General features: G+C 39.7%; 3 protein-coding genes across 3 annotated transcripts in view; 2 read left to right on the forward strand and 1 right to left on the reverse strand.

Annotated features, from left to right (window-relative positions):
• Window positions 1-2,163, forward strand: part of LOC114559172 (vesicular inhibitory amino acid transporter) — a 3,484-nt gene extending 1,321 nt beyond the window's left edge. The window contains exon 2 of the mRNA XM_028583676.1: window positions 211-2,163. Coding sequence (XP_028439477.1) covers window positions 211-1,398 — 1,188 coding nt within the window. The 3' untranslated portion in view covers window positions 1,399-2,163. The remainder of the gene's footprint in view (window positions 1-210) is intronic.
• A 795-nt stretch (window positions 2,164-2,958) lies between these two features.
• On the forward strand, window positions 2,959-9,839 carry bpifcl (BPI fold containing family C, like). Its single transcript, XM_028582784.1, has 16 exons — window positions 2,959-3,069; window positions 3,228-3,340; window positions 3,528-3,639; window positions 3,779-3,910; window positions 5,025-5,180; window positions 5,267-5,330; window positions 5,473-5,533; window positions 5,714-5,805; window positions 6,007-6,183; window positions 6,269-6,328; window positions 7,430-7,597; window positions 8,187-8,254; window positions 8,346-8,388; window positions 8,494-8,554; window positions 8,962-9,038; window positions 9,187-9,839. The coding sequence occupies exons 1-16, from the start codon at window positions 3,005-3,007 to the stop codon at window positions 9,241-9,243; spliced, it is 1,506 nt and encodes a 501-aa protein (XP_028438585.1). The 5' UTR covers window positions 2,959-3,004; the 3' UTR covers window positions 9,244-9,839.
• Window positions 9,840-10,077: 238 nt separating this feature from the next.
• On the reverse strand, window positions 10,078-16,823 carry LOC114558667 (PRELI domain containing protein 3B). Its single transcript, XM_028582785.1, has 6 exons — window positions 16,668-16,823; window positions 15,497-15,665; window positions 15,184-15,273; window positions 12,825-12,895; window positions 12,448-12,550; window positions 10,078-12,345 (listed from the first exon to the last, which is right to left on the reverse strand). Exons 1-6 carry the CDS (start codon window positions 16,697-16,699, stop codon window positions 12,229-12,231), a joined length of 582 nt encoding a protein of 193 aa, XP_028438586.1. The 5' UTR covers window positions 16,700-16,823; the 3' UTR covers window positions 10,078-12,228.
• Between the last annotated feature and the right edge of the window lie 81 nt (window positions 16,824-16,904).

A 16,904-nucleotide genomic window follows, 5' to 3' on the forward strand; every position in this document is an offset into this window, starting at 1 on the left:
AATCAGCTGGGATTAATCAAACACTTGGGCTATGCATTGCATTGTTATCTTAATGTGCAAAAAAAATAAAAATAAAAAAGTGTGTTTTTTTCCTGTTATTATGTAAGATGTGAGCTGTGTGCGCCAGTCTTTGCATGCCTGGGCTGCCTCTGCCTGTCACTGCGATGTGGGCCTCGTCCATCACGACTCAATGCGCTTCTCTGTCCGCAGGGCATGTTCGTCCTCGGCCTGCCGTACGCCATCCTCCACGGTGGCTACCTCGGTCTCTTCCTCATTATCTTCGCGGCTGTGGTGTGCTGCTACACAGGGAAAATTCTCATCGCGTGTCTGTACGAGGAGAACGAGGACGGCATAAAGGTGCGCGTGAGGGACACCTACGTGGACATCGCCAATGCCTGCTGCGCGCCCCGCTTCCCAGCGCTGGGCGGGCACATTGTGAACGTGGCTCAGATCATCGAGCTGGTCATGACCTGTATCCTTTACGTTGTGGTCAGCGGCAACCTGATGGTCAACAGTTTCCCGGGGTTCCCCGTCTCCCAGAAAGCTTGGTCTGTGGTGGCCACGGTCGCGCTCCTACCCTGCGCGTTCCTGAAGAACCTCAAGGCCGTGTCCAAGTTCAGCATGCTCTGCACTCTGGCGCACTTCGTCATCAACATCCTCGTGGTGGCCTACTGCCTCTCCAGGGCACGCGACTGGGCCTGGGACAAGGTCAAGTTTTACATCGATGTGAAGAAGTTCCCCATTTCAATTGGCATCATCGTGTTCAGCTACACCTCCCAGATCTTCCTCCCCTCCCTGGAGGGAAACATGCAGAAGCCCAGCGAGTTCCACTGTATGATGGAGTGGACTCACATCGCAGCCTGCGTCCTCAAGGGCCTCTTCGCTCTCGTGGCCTACTTGACTTGGGCAGACGCCACCAAAGAGGTCATCACGGATAACCTGCCTTCAACCATCCGGGCCGTGGTCAACCTCTTCCTCGTCGCCAAGGCGCTGCTGTCTTACCCGCTGCCGTTTTTTGCTGCAGTTGAGGTTCTGGAGAAAAGCTTTTTCCAGGACGGCGGGAGAGCCCTCTTCCCTGACTGCTACGGGCCTACTGGGCAGTTGAAATCATGGGGTCTGGGCCTTCGAATTGCCCTGGTAGTCTTCACCTTGCTTATGGCCGTCTTTGTCCCCCATTTCGCCCTCCTTATGGGTTTAACTGGGAGCCTGACCGGCGCTGGCCTATGCTTCCTCCTGCCAAGCCTCTTCCACCTGAAGCTCCAGTGGAGGAATCTCCTGTGGCACCACGTCTTCTTCGACGTTGCCATTTTTGTTATCGGGGGCATATGCGCCATATCTGGCCTAATTCACTCGGTTGAAGGGCTCATAGAGGCGTATAGGTACAATATCCACGAATGAGAGCTTCAGAGATGACCTTTTTCGAATGGTGATGATGTCCTAAAATGCCGCACTCTGGCAGTTTGTCGTGACGCAGACCTTATCAAAACATCATGTTAACCACTCGACAAATAAGCTCATGGGGAGGATTATTTGTGTGAAATGTAGCCTACATCTTTTATTTTGCCTTCGTGATAATGTGCAATAATAAACTCTACAGTCATAGTGTAAAGTAGTCATTCCAGAAAACATGGTTCATTAACTGGACAGAGGAACACAACCTCCGCATGGAAGGGGGTGATTAAATATGCGTGCATTAACGAGCCTGCCCAGGTATCAGTCTTCATGCAAAGTTGTCAAAGATCCAGAGAAAATGTCCGCCATGGGTCTTACTGTCAGTGTGTACGTGTTTATATCTGGGGAATGAAATATGTGAAAAACAATGTGAATATGTTATTATTGGTTTTTGAGCTGCTCAACAATCCCACTTCAGACAAAATACAAGGCACCCATCAGATCATATAGTGCTCTGTGGATTATAATAAACCATGAATAACTAATGTGTAGTTGTTTGAACAGATTTGTTTTTTTTTAAACTTATTTTGTGTTTTATCTTCCATCTTATGCCTATAGTAGTCCTCATTGGCTCGTTTGTTTTCTTGGTGTTTCAAGTGTCATTCTGGATGAAGTGAATTTAAAGTGCAAGCAAGTGGGTCCTAATTGTGTTATATGAAAAATGTCTGTCTGATAATATTCTCTTCCTATTGAACTTGTTAATTGTGATTTAATGGTGTGTGAGACAAAGAGTATTTGTTGAATTAAGAGATAAATAAATCAAATATTTTATGGCTGGTGATTCTAATGTTTCCTTGAAATGTAGCCAGGGATGACTGAGAAGCCTTATTCATTTTACTTTCTCTTTTATTTTTGTTGTACTCGTCTCTGTTTAACTTCCTCTTAAAAAGGTCAATTAGGCTCCACTTTTCTTAAAAGTGATAGCATGCAGCTACATTTTCCTTTTTAAACAATTCATGACAGGGTGCAGAGGCCTCCAAAAAAGCATATAGCAGACTGCGTGAAAACCTGGCACTGTTCAACGTTATCATCGTAGTCAGATTGGCACCTCCAAGCACACCTGTGACTTCAGCATATCAGTCAGTATAACAGAACATCATTTTCACTTCCCTTTTTTTTCTGTTAGTCAGCCATGACAGGCATTTATTCTAAGTATAAGGATGTTGTTCAAAAAACATGTTTCTTATAAAATTACATGCATCAATCTACCTTCAAAAACACTGATCGTGGCTATTGTACTTCAGACTGTATGCATATGTATTTCAACACTGTATCTCCTATGACATTGACTCTGTTTAGAACAGTTATTTGATTAATGCAGACAGAGCAGAATCAAACAATAGTTTCCTCTTTTTCACACACACACACACACACAAACACACACATACGCATACGCACACGCACAAACACACACACACACACACACACACACACACACAATCACACAGACCAATGCAGCAGTCTATTCAAGGCTATAGTCAGATCTCAGCAAGTTTCACTTCTCAGTGAAACAGGAAGCTGTAGAAGAATAAATGGCAAAGAAACAGTAAAGATGCTTTTTCGGGAGCTGACATTCAACTTGGCAAATACCGTACACTTCATCCTGCAGTATTTCAGGTATGCTACATAATATCACTACAACAAGTTTAATGAGAATACGTTTTATTATAAGTTATATTTTACACAAAAATGTGTCTCAGTAGTTCTTTGACTGTGCAGTTGTGTCGAGACATTCATGCTCAAATGTTGTATTTGCTGTATTGCTTGGACCACAGGGGACCCAGGAAAATGCTTCCACCCGTGATAGTAATGTTCATGCTCATCTCTTTTACCTGTGGAGAAAATCCTGCACTACAAGTGACCCTGACTGACAAAGGACTTCAGTACGGTAAGGCAATGTGCGATGGTGTTATTCACTCAGTTAAGTTTATTTAAACACAAATGAACTGCTTCATGGGGCATTAGATTGCTTTGTTGCTACATGAGTATTTTCCTAAAGAACCCAACAAAAGTCTACATGGGACTTGTTTAATTAACAACTTTTTAAAACTGTACACATGTGCTGTTTGTCCCAGGAAAGAATGTAGGTACAGAATGGGTTCAGGAGAGGCTGGCGCTTGTCACTCTCCCTGACATCAATGGTAAATTCGGCTACGGCATCATGAGCATCGACTACACACTAACAGGGTAGGATTACATTTGACATTCTTGAATATGGAGGTGTCTTTTCTTTAACAGGCTACTTGATTTAATTTATTAAACAATTTAGCATTAATCAGATCTGTGTCCTCACACTTATCTACACTTTGCTCCCCATGTGCACTAGCATCACCATAGCAAAGTGTGACTTGCCAGAGCCGTCTGTTCAGTTCTATCAGGACACCGGAGGATTCAAGACATCCATCTCTGGCCTCAGTGTGGCACTAACTGGCGGGTGGATGACAAACTTTGGCATAATGTGAGTTTCCCCAGATCTCTGCGCTACATGTAAACTCCTAGATCATGCAGCCAGTAAGCTGTTCAATCAAGGTCTGTAGTGATATTTGTCAGGTTTTTCATTTGGGCAGGCTTCAGCACCTGAAATAATCTAATTATCCTAAAGTGATTACTTAAGTTACTTCAGTTTGAAATGTTGAAAAAGAACTTTAAACTAAGGCTAAATGAGGAAGTGATATTAAAATTCAAAATACCCTTTGTGTTTCATCTGATGTCAAATAGAGAAATGTGTTTCTTTAAAAATGTCAAATGTCAATGTTTCCATTGCCGTATTGTTTAACTCCTGTGCTCTTGTGTGGAACATCATTCGCTATTTTCTTACAAATGAGAAATCCACCTGTTCACTTATGCCACACCGTCCCCCTTGCTTTTTACAGTAAATTATCTTTATGTCGGTCTATAAGTCACAATATAATCATGACACTGTATGTAGACAGTGATCAGTGGTGTGTGTGATCACTGTAATTGCGCACATTCACACTCCAAAAGGAAGAAACTAGTGATTTTGGTGACTTCCTGTTCTTTCGCCCAGCACCATGACACCACTTCCATATATAACTACAATGTCGCAGTTCATGTTGAATGTGAAAGTAACTAACTAAAGTAGCTAACTGGGGATATTATTAGGCCAGTTTTAACATGTAGATAATATCAAAGTATATAGAATTAAGGAACAAAGTGAACAAGGTATATGGACTACAAAACTATTTTATTGGCATTTGAATGTAACCTTTAACTTTTTTTGACTCCTGATGTATTATTTGGTCACTAATGATTGAAGTGTTAGCAAGTTGCCATGCCAGCAATGATAAATTACCATTTAAATGTACTGTAAACAAGAAAGCAAGGGATGGAAACAACACCAAAGAAAAACAAACAGGGAATATTACTTTCATAATAAAGGTAGATTTTGTAGGTGTTATTTAAAATGCATAATATATTGTAACTTGGACAAGTCACTGAGGTTAGTCTGCCAATTTCATGTGTTTATGTGTATGTACACACACACATGCAGGGGCTTTGGGGATGTATGTTGCATGTTTAAATGTTCACCAATTTGTACTGTATCTTTTCAGACATGACGGGGGATCATTCAACATGGCTATATTTAATATGGATCTGACCTCTATAGTGAAGCTGGGGAAAGATGCTGACGGGCATCTGTCTGTCACCAGTGTCCACTGTGATGCTCATATTGGAGATGAGCAGATACAATTTCACGGTGGAGCTAGGTACAGTAGAACAGAGATATTAAGAGAGAAGATAAGGGGTGATACTGATGCCGTGATATAAGCCTTGTGTTTTCATTTGTCAATAGTTGGCTGTTCCAGCAGGTTGTGGATCTTTTCAAGGGGCAAATCAAGGGCAAAATAGAGGGCACAGTAAGTGTTTCTCTAAATCTTTGTCACATTTATCAGTGGATGCTCTGTATGTGCTGTATGGTCATCAGATCAGGTAAAACCTACTGTACAGAGTTTTAGTGGTGAGCACTGCAGGATATTTGCCTTGTTGTTTCCTCCATAGATCTGCCCTTATGTGATGGAATCCATTGAAACCTTGGAGTACCACCTACAGGCCATGAACGGTATTGATATTTTATATGAACAGCTACATCCTCTAATATAAAAAAGAAAATAGAATGTAGGCGCTGCATGTTCATAGCAGTTGCATAGTCTTTACTTTAAGCCAAAACTAACACTAACAGTCAGGAATTCAAATCTATAAATAGATAATTCAGTCTACAAATGATTTCTACTCTCATCAGTTTCCTTTGATGTGGATGAAGCCTTTACTTTTGACCTCTCTCTCACCGGCGCACCCCTCATTAATGCATCAAGTATGAATCTGGGTCTTAAGGTAAGAAACACACAATCTACGATCTATTTTCAAACTGTGCAAGTCCCCTGACATTTGGCGACATCATGTATAAACACACACCTATATGTCCAACCCGCTTTGGCAACCATCATGAGGGCTTGTGCCAAAACCTGTGAAAAGAAATTATAACAACAGTTGATCAAAAGCTGTAATTGATCATTTGCAACTCTTTATTTAAAGGGAGTGTTGTACGATATCGAAACTCACAAAGACCCTCCCTTTGAGGCCCAGCCTTTCACCCTGCCTGAGCAGCCTGGCTACATGTTTTCAATGGGCCTGTCTGAATTCACTCTGAACTCTGCCGCATATGGAGTCTACTCAGCTGGATGGCTTAAGGCCCTAATCACTGACAGCATGGTAAGTGCACCTGGAACTCAAGCATTGATCACTTTCTGCCCTAAAACTATGTCTGTGTTTAATAAATGTTGTTTCATTGTCTCAGATACCTCCACACTTCCCTGTGCACCTAAATACCAGCTTAATGGGGCCTTACATTCCTCAGGTACGTGTCAGTCTGTATCAAGGTTACATATAGCAACACTGACGAGTTTTATTAACTCACAGTATGAATAGCTTTATGTCAGTCATCATGCACCCAGTGTCACAGATCGGGATCAACTCAGTTTTCTTTCTTAAAATGTGGCTTCTATAGGGAGTAATCGTGTTAAATAAAAAATGCAGGGCACATTGTGTCTGAGAATTAATAGTTCTTTTATAGGTATGATTATTTAACATTTGATTTGCTGATTGCATTATATTATACTTATGATATCAACATTTATCAACGGACTAGTTGAAAAAGTTGCTGTAATGCCAAAGCCACCAAGAACACCCAGCTCTGCTAAAACTGCATTTATATTTAGTATTCAGAAAGCAGTGCTGCTTCTGAAATCTATTATCATACCTCTAAAACACATTTAAAACCTATTTACATTCATGGAATCGTTATATTATGTAAAAAGTCTATATAATATCAATTACGTTCAGTGATCAATAATTACAATGGGTCTTTAAACGCTGTCATTCACACTTTTATGTGCCATATTCCTCTTTATCTTGACCTGAGTTACTGATTACTTGCACTTGTTAAACTGACATGTTCCACCCCTACTAGTCTACTTTGCCACCAGCGCTCAAATTAGTGATGTCCCACTGACGGGACAATAAAACCTGGGACACAAAGATACAGTGTCTGGGACAATGCCCGGACAATAGAGAAACTCATTAAAAATGAAATTATTACTGTATGTGTCATGGAATACATATTTTAATTATTATCAAAGACTGTTATGCAGAGAAGGCAGTCACCAAGGAAAGTGTTTTTGCAGAACATTATGATGAATAAAAAAATCATTGTGTTTGATTCTTTGGCTCAAAGTGGTCTACAAATAGTCAAACGGGTTGGGATCTAAATCGTGGCTGCACATAGACCCTGTAAAAGAAATTAAACTACATTTTTATTTAGCATGTGTCTTTTTTAAACTTCCTGACAAGCTCAACTGTTCATAACAATTCACTCTGTAGTGTTCATGAAAACGTGTTCTTTAAGTTGTCATAATATTACAGAAATTAATGTTTACCACTCCCCTTTTTCATACTGCAGCTTCCCAAGATGTTTCCAGGTCTGCTAATGAATCTGCAGATTTATGCCAGAGAGTTTCCAATGTTTTCCTTCCATCCCGGTGTTGTTAAACTGGGCTTACAGGGCGCTGTTAAAGCTTTCGCCATCCAGCCAAATGGTACACACACCCCACTGTTCAAACTCAACGTTGTGAGTAATTTTGTGTTCTCAATATGCACGTGTCTTTGTTTTTACTATGTATGCCAAAAATACATCAAAGTAGTTGTAGTGGATATATTAAATAAGTACATTAACACCTTGTAGGAGCCTAGTATAGCGTTATATTTGTGCCGTAATCCTGAGCGCACCTTGGTACGTCTTAAGCACAAAACACATTTTTTGCAAGCATGTCAATTTTATTTTGTAGAGACATTATATATTATTATAACTCAAAAAATCATTTAATTTGAACAAACACAATTCTAGACAAAAGGAATACATGCAGGCGTTTGTGTGTTCTGGACAACAAGTCACTTCATTGTAATGTTGATGTCATCATTCAGTCCAGTGCAGATTGCATTAGACATCTGGTACAACTAAGAAAAAAAATAAAATTATAAATAAAATTATATATCAAGCAACAATGCTAAACATTTCCTGGTTCCAGTTCTCAAATGGGAGATTTCTGACATGCCATAGACTAAACAATGAATTGATGAACTTGGAAAAACAACTGACAGTTTAACGATAATTAAAATAATGATTGGTTGCAGCTGTAATTTATACCTCTTTCTTTCAGGACTCAAAATTCAGCGGTAAAGTGCAGATTGTTGGTAGAAGACTGAACGGCTCCATGGCATTGGATAAGTGAGCATCACCACGTTTTAAAACGCACACCTGTGCATGAGTTCACAAACTCAAACATAAAGTAATAATGATATTTCCTTCTTATAAACAGTTATACACTGACGCTGGCGGGGAGTGAAGTGGGACCTTTTAAGGTGCATAACTAAAATCACATTATATGTTAGTCACAGACAGCCTTATGTGAGCACAAACTGAGGAGAATCAAACAGTGACTGTATGGAATCACATTTCTCTTGCAGACTGATACTTTAGAACGCTTCACGCGGGGGGGAATGATGATGGCCTTATCAAAACTGAACGGTGAGTCACAGTTACATGTTTTAATGTTCAGTTTTCTGAGAGCGTGACATGAAAGATTAGTAGCTCCACTCCAATCATCACTATTGCTCCGAAAATATATTAAATACTTTTTTTTTTTCGTGTCTGCTTTGCTCGAGGACATCTGTACAGAAATTGGCAGTGTAGGCTTGTTTTATTATTCCACTCTTCTTGGGGAAAAAAAGCAACTAAATGCTTATAATGTTCAGCATGAACCTATTTGTTATCTTCATCACAATAAACTAGAGCAACACAGAGGAATAGCCTACAACACATTTTGATCTTTAGAAAATGCCCATATGATACCTGTACTGATCCAACATACTGAACATAATGTATAGTGTGTGCTCTACATTGTCCTTGTTTTGACATATACTTTTCTGTTTCAGTGGCCCTGGGCAAAGGTGTTGATTTACCCAGAATGAGACACGCACAGCTGGTTAACACAGTTTTGAGTGTGGAAGAGGTCAGTGTTAGTGAAAATATTACATAATAGTAGTTATTATGTATTATTATATTATATTATACAGTTAGGTTAATGTTTGCCATTTGGAGGACATTTTAATTAGAGCAGAAAGTGTTGTTGGGCTGACCATTGTCTTTATTCCCAACAGGGATTTGTAGCTATCTCTTCAGATGCTCAGGTGCTGACAGACAGAGGCTTCAACTGACAAATATCGATGCTCTTCATCTCAGTTAGGATTCTTAAACTTTAAACAAGTAAACAACCTGGATTTGTCTACATCTACAGCCTTCACGTCAAGTCAACAGTGATTAAGCCTGCAGCTCACTTTTTTGTATAAATGCTTATAAAGTGGTATTCAGCCTCAAATCATTTAGCCTTAATGTAAAGTTCTAACCTTTTTTTAACACAATGTACTAACATTAAATGTGTTTTTAAAAGTGCATTCCGACTGTTTTAATATATAAAAAGAGACATAGCTAATAAAAGGGTCAATTTCTTTTAAATTCCTCTCATGGGTCAAGGTTTTGTTTGTAGAAAAATTAAGCAATTATGGTAAGTTACAGCATGCTGTAACAAATAGGCCATTGTTCATACTACCACCAGAGGGGACCACATTTGAAATATACAGAAATGTGTAGAAATACAGGGTTAGGATTCTACTGGACAGTAGTACTGCCTGGGGAAATAATTCAAATGTTATGCAATCTTTGACCCCCAGGAATAAGAATATCTTCTTTTATCTGCATTTTTCATTTAAGAACCAATTTAGTGGTATTGTGAAATAAATGAAACATGAATTTGTTTTTGTTTTATACATTTCTCACATATCTATCATGATAGACTCATCAATAACTGCCAGGAGCCAATTACCTGCTACAATAAATAAATGCTTCAGAGTAATATTACCAATTGAACTTAATGCCTCTCCTTGCACACTGGACAGGTTGATTAAAGGGTCCACGTTTTTAGGTTTGGGAAAAATACAGCTCCAGAGTTAAAGAGGAAGTTTTACATTTTACAAAACAGCGTAACCACCATATTCATGAAACAATGACATCTCTTTATTTTGAAACTTTTCATTCTTTAGATTCTGTTACATGTTCACATTCTTGGAATGTTAACATCACCAAAATATAAATATAAGCCTATTTACAGCCACTGTTCCTAAAATGTTCCCCGTAGAAAAACATCACTTTTCAGTTATACAACGAGACACTGAGGATACGGACTGGCAGATGGGTCAGTTAGGAAGCAGACCGGACTCAAACGGAGTGATTTTGAGCTGAACATAAGTTAAATTATGAGAAAGCTTTTTAAAAATGAAGCAGGTGTGACTATGAGATCTATTTAACTAATTGAGACAATCCCAGTCGAGCAGGATACCAACTGCTGAGCATCTTGGAGGACACGTGCTGCTGAGCTCCATTAACAGACACTGTAAATTAGCTTTCATTGAACCACAAACCCTATTGATGTAAACTTTAGTTTGCAGACATGTCCTTATTCAAATGTTAAGAGAAGAAAGAGAAGGGAAGAAGAAAGAGTTACAAAGTTATTATGTTGCTTTCATCTCAATGTGGTCTTTATGAAGGAAACAAACAGGGAAACTGAACCAAAGTCAACTATGTAGCAGAGAGTCCAATGTGGGATAATGGAATGTAGCATAAAAATACTACAAGCTAACAGATTTTAAAATCAATTTACAAGCCTTTGTCAATGTTCACTAATGACCCTTGTGTTGTCCTTCGGGTCACCGGGACCTTAACAAGGGTTAACTATACGTTTATTTGACGTTTCATATTGGCCTGGCGTTGAGCGTCGGGGGTGAATGACTGGACGGGTCCCGGTGACTCGAAGGACAACACAAGGGATATACTATAAATAACACCATTTATAGACAGTATGAAAATAAATGGACAGAGCATACAGAGTGGGTTTGTTCATGATCATGAAAGTGCTTTGGGGTATTAGATCTGTAGTTATATTAATCTTCCCATTTCATGTTGGCACACTGATTCAGAACATAACCCTGCAGAGCTCCTCCTGTAACACTGGTGAATGTTCACAACACATCAAAACACTATGGTCAAATGCCTACATGTTGCACAGTACTCCTACACTTATTTTGCAGCTCTGCACTTTTTAAGGACTTTCTGCCTTTTAAGTGTATTTAAGTACACATGCTGAAAATAAGTTAATATTCAAGTTTGCACATTCTTATATTGTTAACACAATTTTACAGCACATCATTAATTTAAGAGAAAATACTAACAAAGGCAAGAGAGACTTTAAGAAATCAAGTCATTTGTACCCAGAACAAGACCAGAACATCTGAAGACCAGTCCATCATGCTGGTAGGCTTCCACCAGATGGATTTTAAGTCTGTGGTACCAGATTTGGACAAATACAATTTGTTACAGCACCGTGCAACTACACCCACAAACTGGCTTTCCTGTCTTGCGACTTCACCTGAACTGTGATTCCTCTGAGCTGCACCACTTTCTACTACCAACTGATCAGACTGCAGCTCGCCGCAAATCCACCTGTGAGAAAGTCCAGGTGGGGCAAAAACCAACAGACTCAGGGCCGTGGAGACTAGAAGGCTCGAGCTTTGATATCACAAGACAACTGAAGCAGCGTTAACGTTTATACTTTGTTGCAGCCTGTTCGCATTGGTGATTATTAATTTTTTTTTTTTTTTTTATATATAAATATTTTGGTCAGTTCTGTTGTACAAATCAAGGTCAGCTAATCCAGGAAAAAAAAAGTTAGTGGAAAAGTGACTTCATTTTAGGATTTAGACTTCAACATGCTTGCAAGGATTTGGAAACAAAAAGAGATGAAAAGTTCAAGATGAAGGGGAGAAATAATTAATTGATGAGATGATATGAAGGCACAGTGTAAATTTTAAAAAGAGCTTTAACATCACAAGACCGAGTCCTATGAGCTTCAAGTGCAATCCAAGTTTGTTTTTTTAAACTGTCATCAGCTCAACACTCCCCGTCACTACCTGCAGCGGCGAGCATCAAACTCGCTGACGCAGACTGCTGAGGAGGAACAAACACACATACAAACGGAGGGCCGAAGGATGGGGCTGTGGTTAGTAGGGTGTGCTGGCAGATTAGTTGACAGGAAGTCTGAGAGGTCCATCGGTTCATGACGGTGGAGGAAGCAGCGGGGAAGGCCGGGATCATTTGTCTGCAACAGCGGCTGCCATTGGAGCGCGTATAGTACCACGAGCGGTTGCCGCCAACTCCTCGATTTCTGTGTTTAATCGCCTGATGACCCACTCCATTGCCTCCCGACCCTGAGACAGACCGATGGGAGAACATTAGAAAACACAACGGGCATATTGTTATGAAAAGATATCACGATAAAAGGGAAATCGGGAGATTTTCAGGAGCTTCACCTTCCCGGCGTTGACAGAGATGGTCTTGGCCATGAGACCTTCGAGGTAGCTGCTCAGACTGATACCTTTCACACTGATCAGAGCCTCTTGTGTCAGCACCGTCCTGAACACACGGTCATACAAAAGGTCACAGTCAACACAATGTTAAATCTATTTTGAAGCCATTTTATAATCTTCCAAATAAAAACTACGAAAACACTTTTGCAGAAAAAAGCCATCAATCATTTTTAGCTAATAACCTTCAAACCAAAATACACAAAAAAAAAAAAAAAAAAAAAAAAGGACAGAACTGGAAAAAAATTATAATTATGACAATAATCATAGTAAATATCACAAGTGACATTTGACGTTTATAAAAGAAAAGCTGAGTCATTTACTTTTCAGGATCCTGCGGATGTGGCTTGTACGTCAACTTCTCGTCCACAGATACCAGGTTAGTGAAGGAGATCTGGGTAGACAAAATAAAGCGTGGATCAGTCTTTGTCTCGGACTTAAAATATTTACATTGTCTACAGGCATTACAGTAAATGTAACAGCAGCTGTAATGAGAACAGAGCCATAAAGCCCCAGACACCGATCCTCTTGCTCAACGCTCTCTCATGGTGAAAAACACAGGTGTAACAGATAACACTAACGATGGGCTCCAGCAATTAATCATGTTATAATGTACACCTGTGTTGGACGAGTAAAATGTCCACTGATGGACAGGTCTATTAGACACACAATCAGCCAACTCAATTAAAACACCAATTTGGAGAAGAAGAAAAAAAAAGTTTTAAATTCCCATACGCACCATAAAGATAATGACTCTTCAGTGTCCAGGGGCCTGTACTAAGAAGCAAGTTCAACATGTCCAGGATATCTTTGATTAATTGTCTTCACTAACCCAGGGTTTTCTAATTGAGCCACTAGCGTGTTCACATAAAAAGGTGGAAGGGTGCTGGCAGCAGAGCAAAGTGAATTTCCCCATTGTGGGATTAATAAAAGGATTTTAAATCTTGAAAAACTAATGATGTTAGACAAATACGGAGCAGTTAAAACACACCATCCAGCAGTTGCAGCTGCCAAATGCAGGAAAGCCAGTTGACACAGTTTGAATGCTTAAATTAATAGGCTTATAACATCACTGCACTGCATCATGGAATGTAGCAGCATGCACCGCTCCAAATTGAAGTGTGATTGTATCGGATGCACTTATAAAAAAAAAAAAAAAAAGAAAAAGGGGGGAACTCATTCCCTTACTGTCCTAAATAGTCTATTAATTTGATAAAATGAACATGTTTTGTGTGAAACACATTCGTTTTTGAGCAAAAATGAATATAAAACTTCTGTTTTAGTCTTATTATAGTGTATAGTTTGTTTTTGTGGGCAAAAACCAACACATTTCAGATGAAAACGCGTTCGTCAGAGTAAATTAAAAATAAACTAGTTATCTGCGAGTGCTGGAGTTTTGTTTCTTTTATAATATTACTGCCCATCTAGGACACGAGTAGATCTGACTATAATTACATTTGTGTATTTTATTAAATGTATTTGTTGCTTAAAAATAGGGGGACAATTTTAGCCGTATTCTTTCAGCTGCAACCCCTATGAGATTGGGGGCAAATAAAGATAAAACTTAAAGACATCATTCTAAGCAGTAAGTAGGCTTTCTTTTATATCTCATAAGTACAACAAGTACACTGCTTTAGTCCTTTAACCAGTCTCTTGTTGTTGTCTGTACATACATCTTCTATGAATGGTGATGCCATTATCTAAGAGAATTTATTGGTCAGTAGGCGGTGCTTTATGCGGGTTGATCCGTTGTCTCGAACATAATCTGTTGTTCGGCATAAGTTAACATATTTATCCCGGTAAAAAGTGAACCAGCGTCGCAAGACAGAAAACCCAGGGTTAACCCTGAAGTTACCTCACCAACCCCAAATCTTGCTTCGTAGTAGAGGCCCCCAGGTCACGTGTATGTAAAGAAATTACACAAGTCAAACTTTTGTCAAAGAAATGTGTAGTGTGTAGGTAACTGGATTTCTAAATAAGCTATTCACCAAACCGATACATTGTCGCTACTAACATGACATTAAACAAACTTTAACAATCAGGAAGTAAAAAGTCAGAAGGCTGGTATGTGAATGGCTACTACATGATAATCCGGTGATGTGGCTGACTGAGGAAACGACTACAGCTTAAGAGGACTTAATCAGTGGACTACCTGAAGAAGTCCACAGATACAATGATGTGTTGTTGACCAAAACAATTTCCCAACCACACATGAGAAAGAAGAGACTATGCATTTGTTAATTAACAAGGAAAATATTATTTACGTTCTTAAAAACGTGAAAAGAGCTGCTGTCAGACAGCTTCATTTGTAAGTGCATCCCCAGAGAGACGCTCAAGAAACAGCAGCTTAACTTCATTGTGATTATGTCGGAAGCTTATGGTTTAGTTCCGTTTCCTCTGTCAAGTTTATAACTAGCGTTACAGTTACATCATCTAAAAAGCTATTTATATAGCCATACTGTGTATGTAGCCAATATTATAAATATGTACGTGTGTGTGTGTAAAATACAAATACAAATGTACAACACCCGTACAAAAGAAATAGATAAAGAAGAGTGTGTATTTGTTTTCTGTCCTACTAAATACTGGCACTCACGCTACTGTACCTAAGATAAAGTATCACTACAGCAGTTCTTACTGAAAGTGTATTTATTAACAATGCTTCATGTCAACACTACTTACATTTGTAGATTTTAGCTCAAAGCTCTTCTCTTTGGGGTCCACCACTGAATGTTCCTGAACATAAGTGCATGTTCTTGTTACCCCGATGATCTGCAAGAAAAAGAAAAAAAAAAATCCTTACATTAAGCTGTTGAATGTATTTAGTTTGAGAGGGACAACAATCAACAATCAAATCTGGGCAGACAATTTATTTACAGCAGCAATCAGAGGAGGTCAAACCATAAACGCTGTCATGATGATCACAGATCAGGGCATTATCAATCAAAATTAAAGATCACTGCAGCTTAAGTATGTCTCTCATCATCTAACTTACAGACTTGGCCATAGAGGGGAGCCCCCATTCAGTGCTGAGCAGTCGCGTGCTGTGTAACCGTCCCTCTGTGTCCACGCTTCTGTCCAGAACATCCACACCAAACACACCGGGGTTCATGGGGTTGGGGTACTTTTGCATTGCTGCCTTGGTCACCGTCTCCCATGGATGGCTGTTAAAACCAACAGTAACTTTAGAAACAGCAAGTTCCTTAAGTCCAGTTAACACTCTGGCAAGGCCCTGCAGATTGTCAATGTTAGCAAAAATCTGAAATATTTCCATTATATTACATGTGGTGATGTCTGAAATCTGAACCCACCAATTAAAAAAAAAAAATGCTAATTGTCAATATAAAAGAGTGCCGAATCAAAATGGGGGAAATCACTAAAAATACTCGGACAGTCATACTGACAGGAGGAGGAACGCCCCCCCTCCTGTCAGTGTCGATCATCTTTCATCATCAGGAATTTTCTGGAAATGGACAAACATGTTCGGACCATTGTTATACGCGTATTTCAGTCTGATGGGCAAACATAAACAAACAATAGCCAGATCATTGTATTTTCATCGCAGGGTCTGTCGTCGGCAGCCAGACACTGTTATGCAACTTATCGCTCACGGTATATAATGTGAAATTCAGCGGCAGATTTTGTCCCAGCGATAAAGACTAGACACATGGGAACCACACGAATCATTTTCCCTTATAGTAACTCATAGCTGAAACGTTTAAATAAGCTTGAAACTTTAATTTTGACGCACACGGCTGAGCAACAGCATCTGATAGCCAACGATCAGTTAAGGCTAACAGCGAAAAGCTAGCTAGCTAGCTAGCTAAAGCAGTTTACTTCTTCTAGGGCACCAAAACCAACAAGTGAAACGTTAGATAGCTATTTGTTGAAAGAACTTAAAAAATAAGGCGAATAGAGGTCACCTTTACTAAATGTGGCCACTAACATAAACGACAAACAGTTATGCTAGGTAACTTACCCGCAGGGGCTTTGTTTGAAGTTACCGTTAACTTATGTGCAACCTTATCAGCTAAGGAGGCTAACATTAGCGGCTGCGCCCAAGCGGACATTACGGGAAACCCACAATAACTTATCACACGAAAGGAAACCAGTTACTAAACAGACAAACGTGTATAAGACATCATCACGGACAGAACGCTACTCACTCGAAAATGTGCTCTGACGCCCAGATCTTCATTTTGTTAGGCTTTTCTGTCCGGGCTGGGGAGCCGGGCGCCTAATGACAGCGTGACAGAGGTTAGGAAGGAAGGAGAAGCTGAAGGAGAAAACCTTTAATGGACGACACTCCCCTGGTGGCAGAGACAAGTGCTACACTCTGACATCCAGAACATGTTTCATTTATTGTCCGCTGATATAGTACAAATCATTAAATTACCCAAGTC

The sequence above is a fragment of the Perca flavescens genome, chromosome 7 (genome assembly GCF_004354835.1).
Source record: "Perca flavescens isolate YP-PL-M2 chromosome 7, PFLA_1.0, whole genome shotgun sequence".
Taxonomy (NCBI): domain Eukaryota; kingdom Metazoa; phylum Chordata; class Actinopteri; order Perciformes; family Percidae; genus Perca; species Perca flavescens.

What these genes read in the sequence shown, in the direction of transcription:
- LOC114558667 (XM_028582785.1), bottom strand. Translation starts at nt 16,699, where the DNA reads ATGAAGATCTGGGCGTCAGAGCACATTTTCGA. An exon ending in TCCCCTCTATGGCCAAGTCT is followed by an intron (nt 15,274 to 15,496) that starts GTAAGTTAGATG and finishes TTTTTCTTGCAG; the next exon opens with ATCATCGGGGTAACAAGAAC. An exon ending in CATCCGCAGGATCCTGAAAA is followed by an intron (nt 12,551 to 12,824) that starts GTAAATGACTCA and finishes CCGTGTGTTCAG; the next exon opens with GACGGTGCTGACACAAGAGG.
- bpifcl (XM_028582784.1), top strand. Translation starts at nt 3,005, where the DNA reads ATGCTTTTTCGGGAGCTGACATTCAACTTGGCAAATACCGTACACTTC. An exon ending in CCACCTACAGGCCATGAACG is followed by an intron (nt 5,534 to 5,713) that starts GTATTGATATTT and finishes TACTCTCATCAG; the next exon opens with TTTCCTTTGATGTGGATGAA. An exon ending in CAGTTTTGAGTGTGGAAGAG is followed by an intron (nt 9,039 to 9,186) that starts GTCAGTGTTAGT and finishes TATTCCCAACAG; the next exon opens with GGATTTGTAGCTATCTCTTC.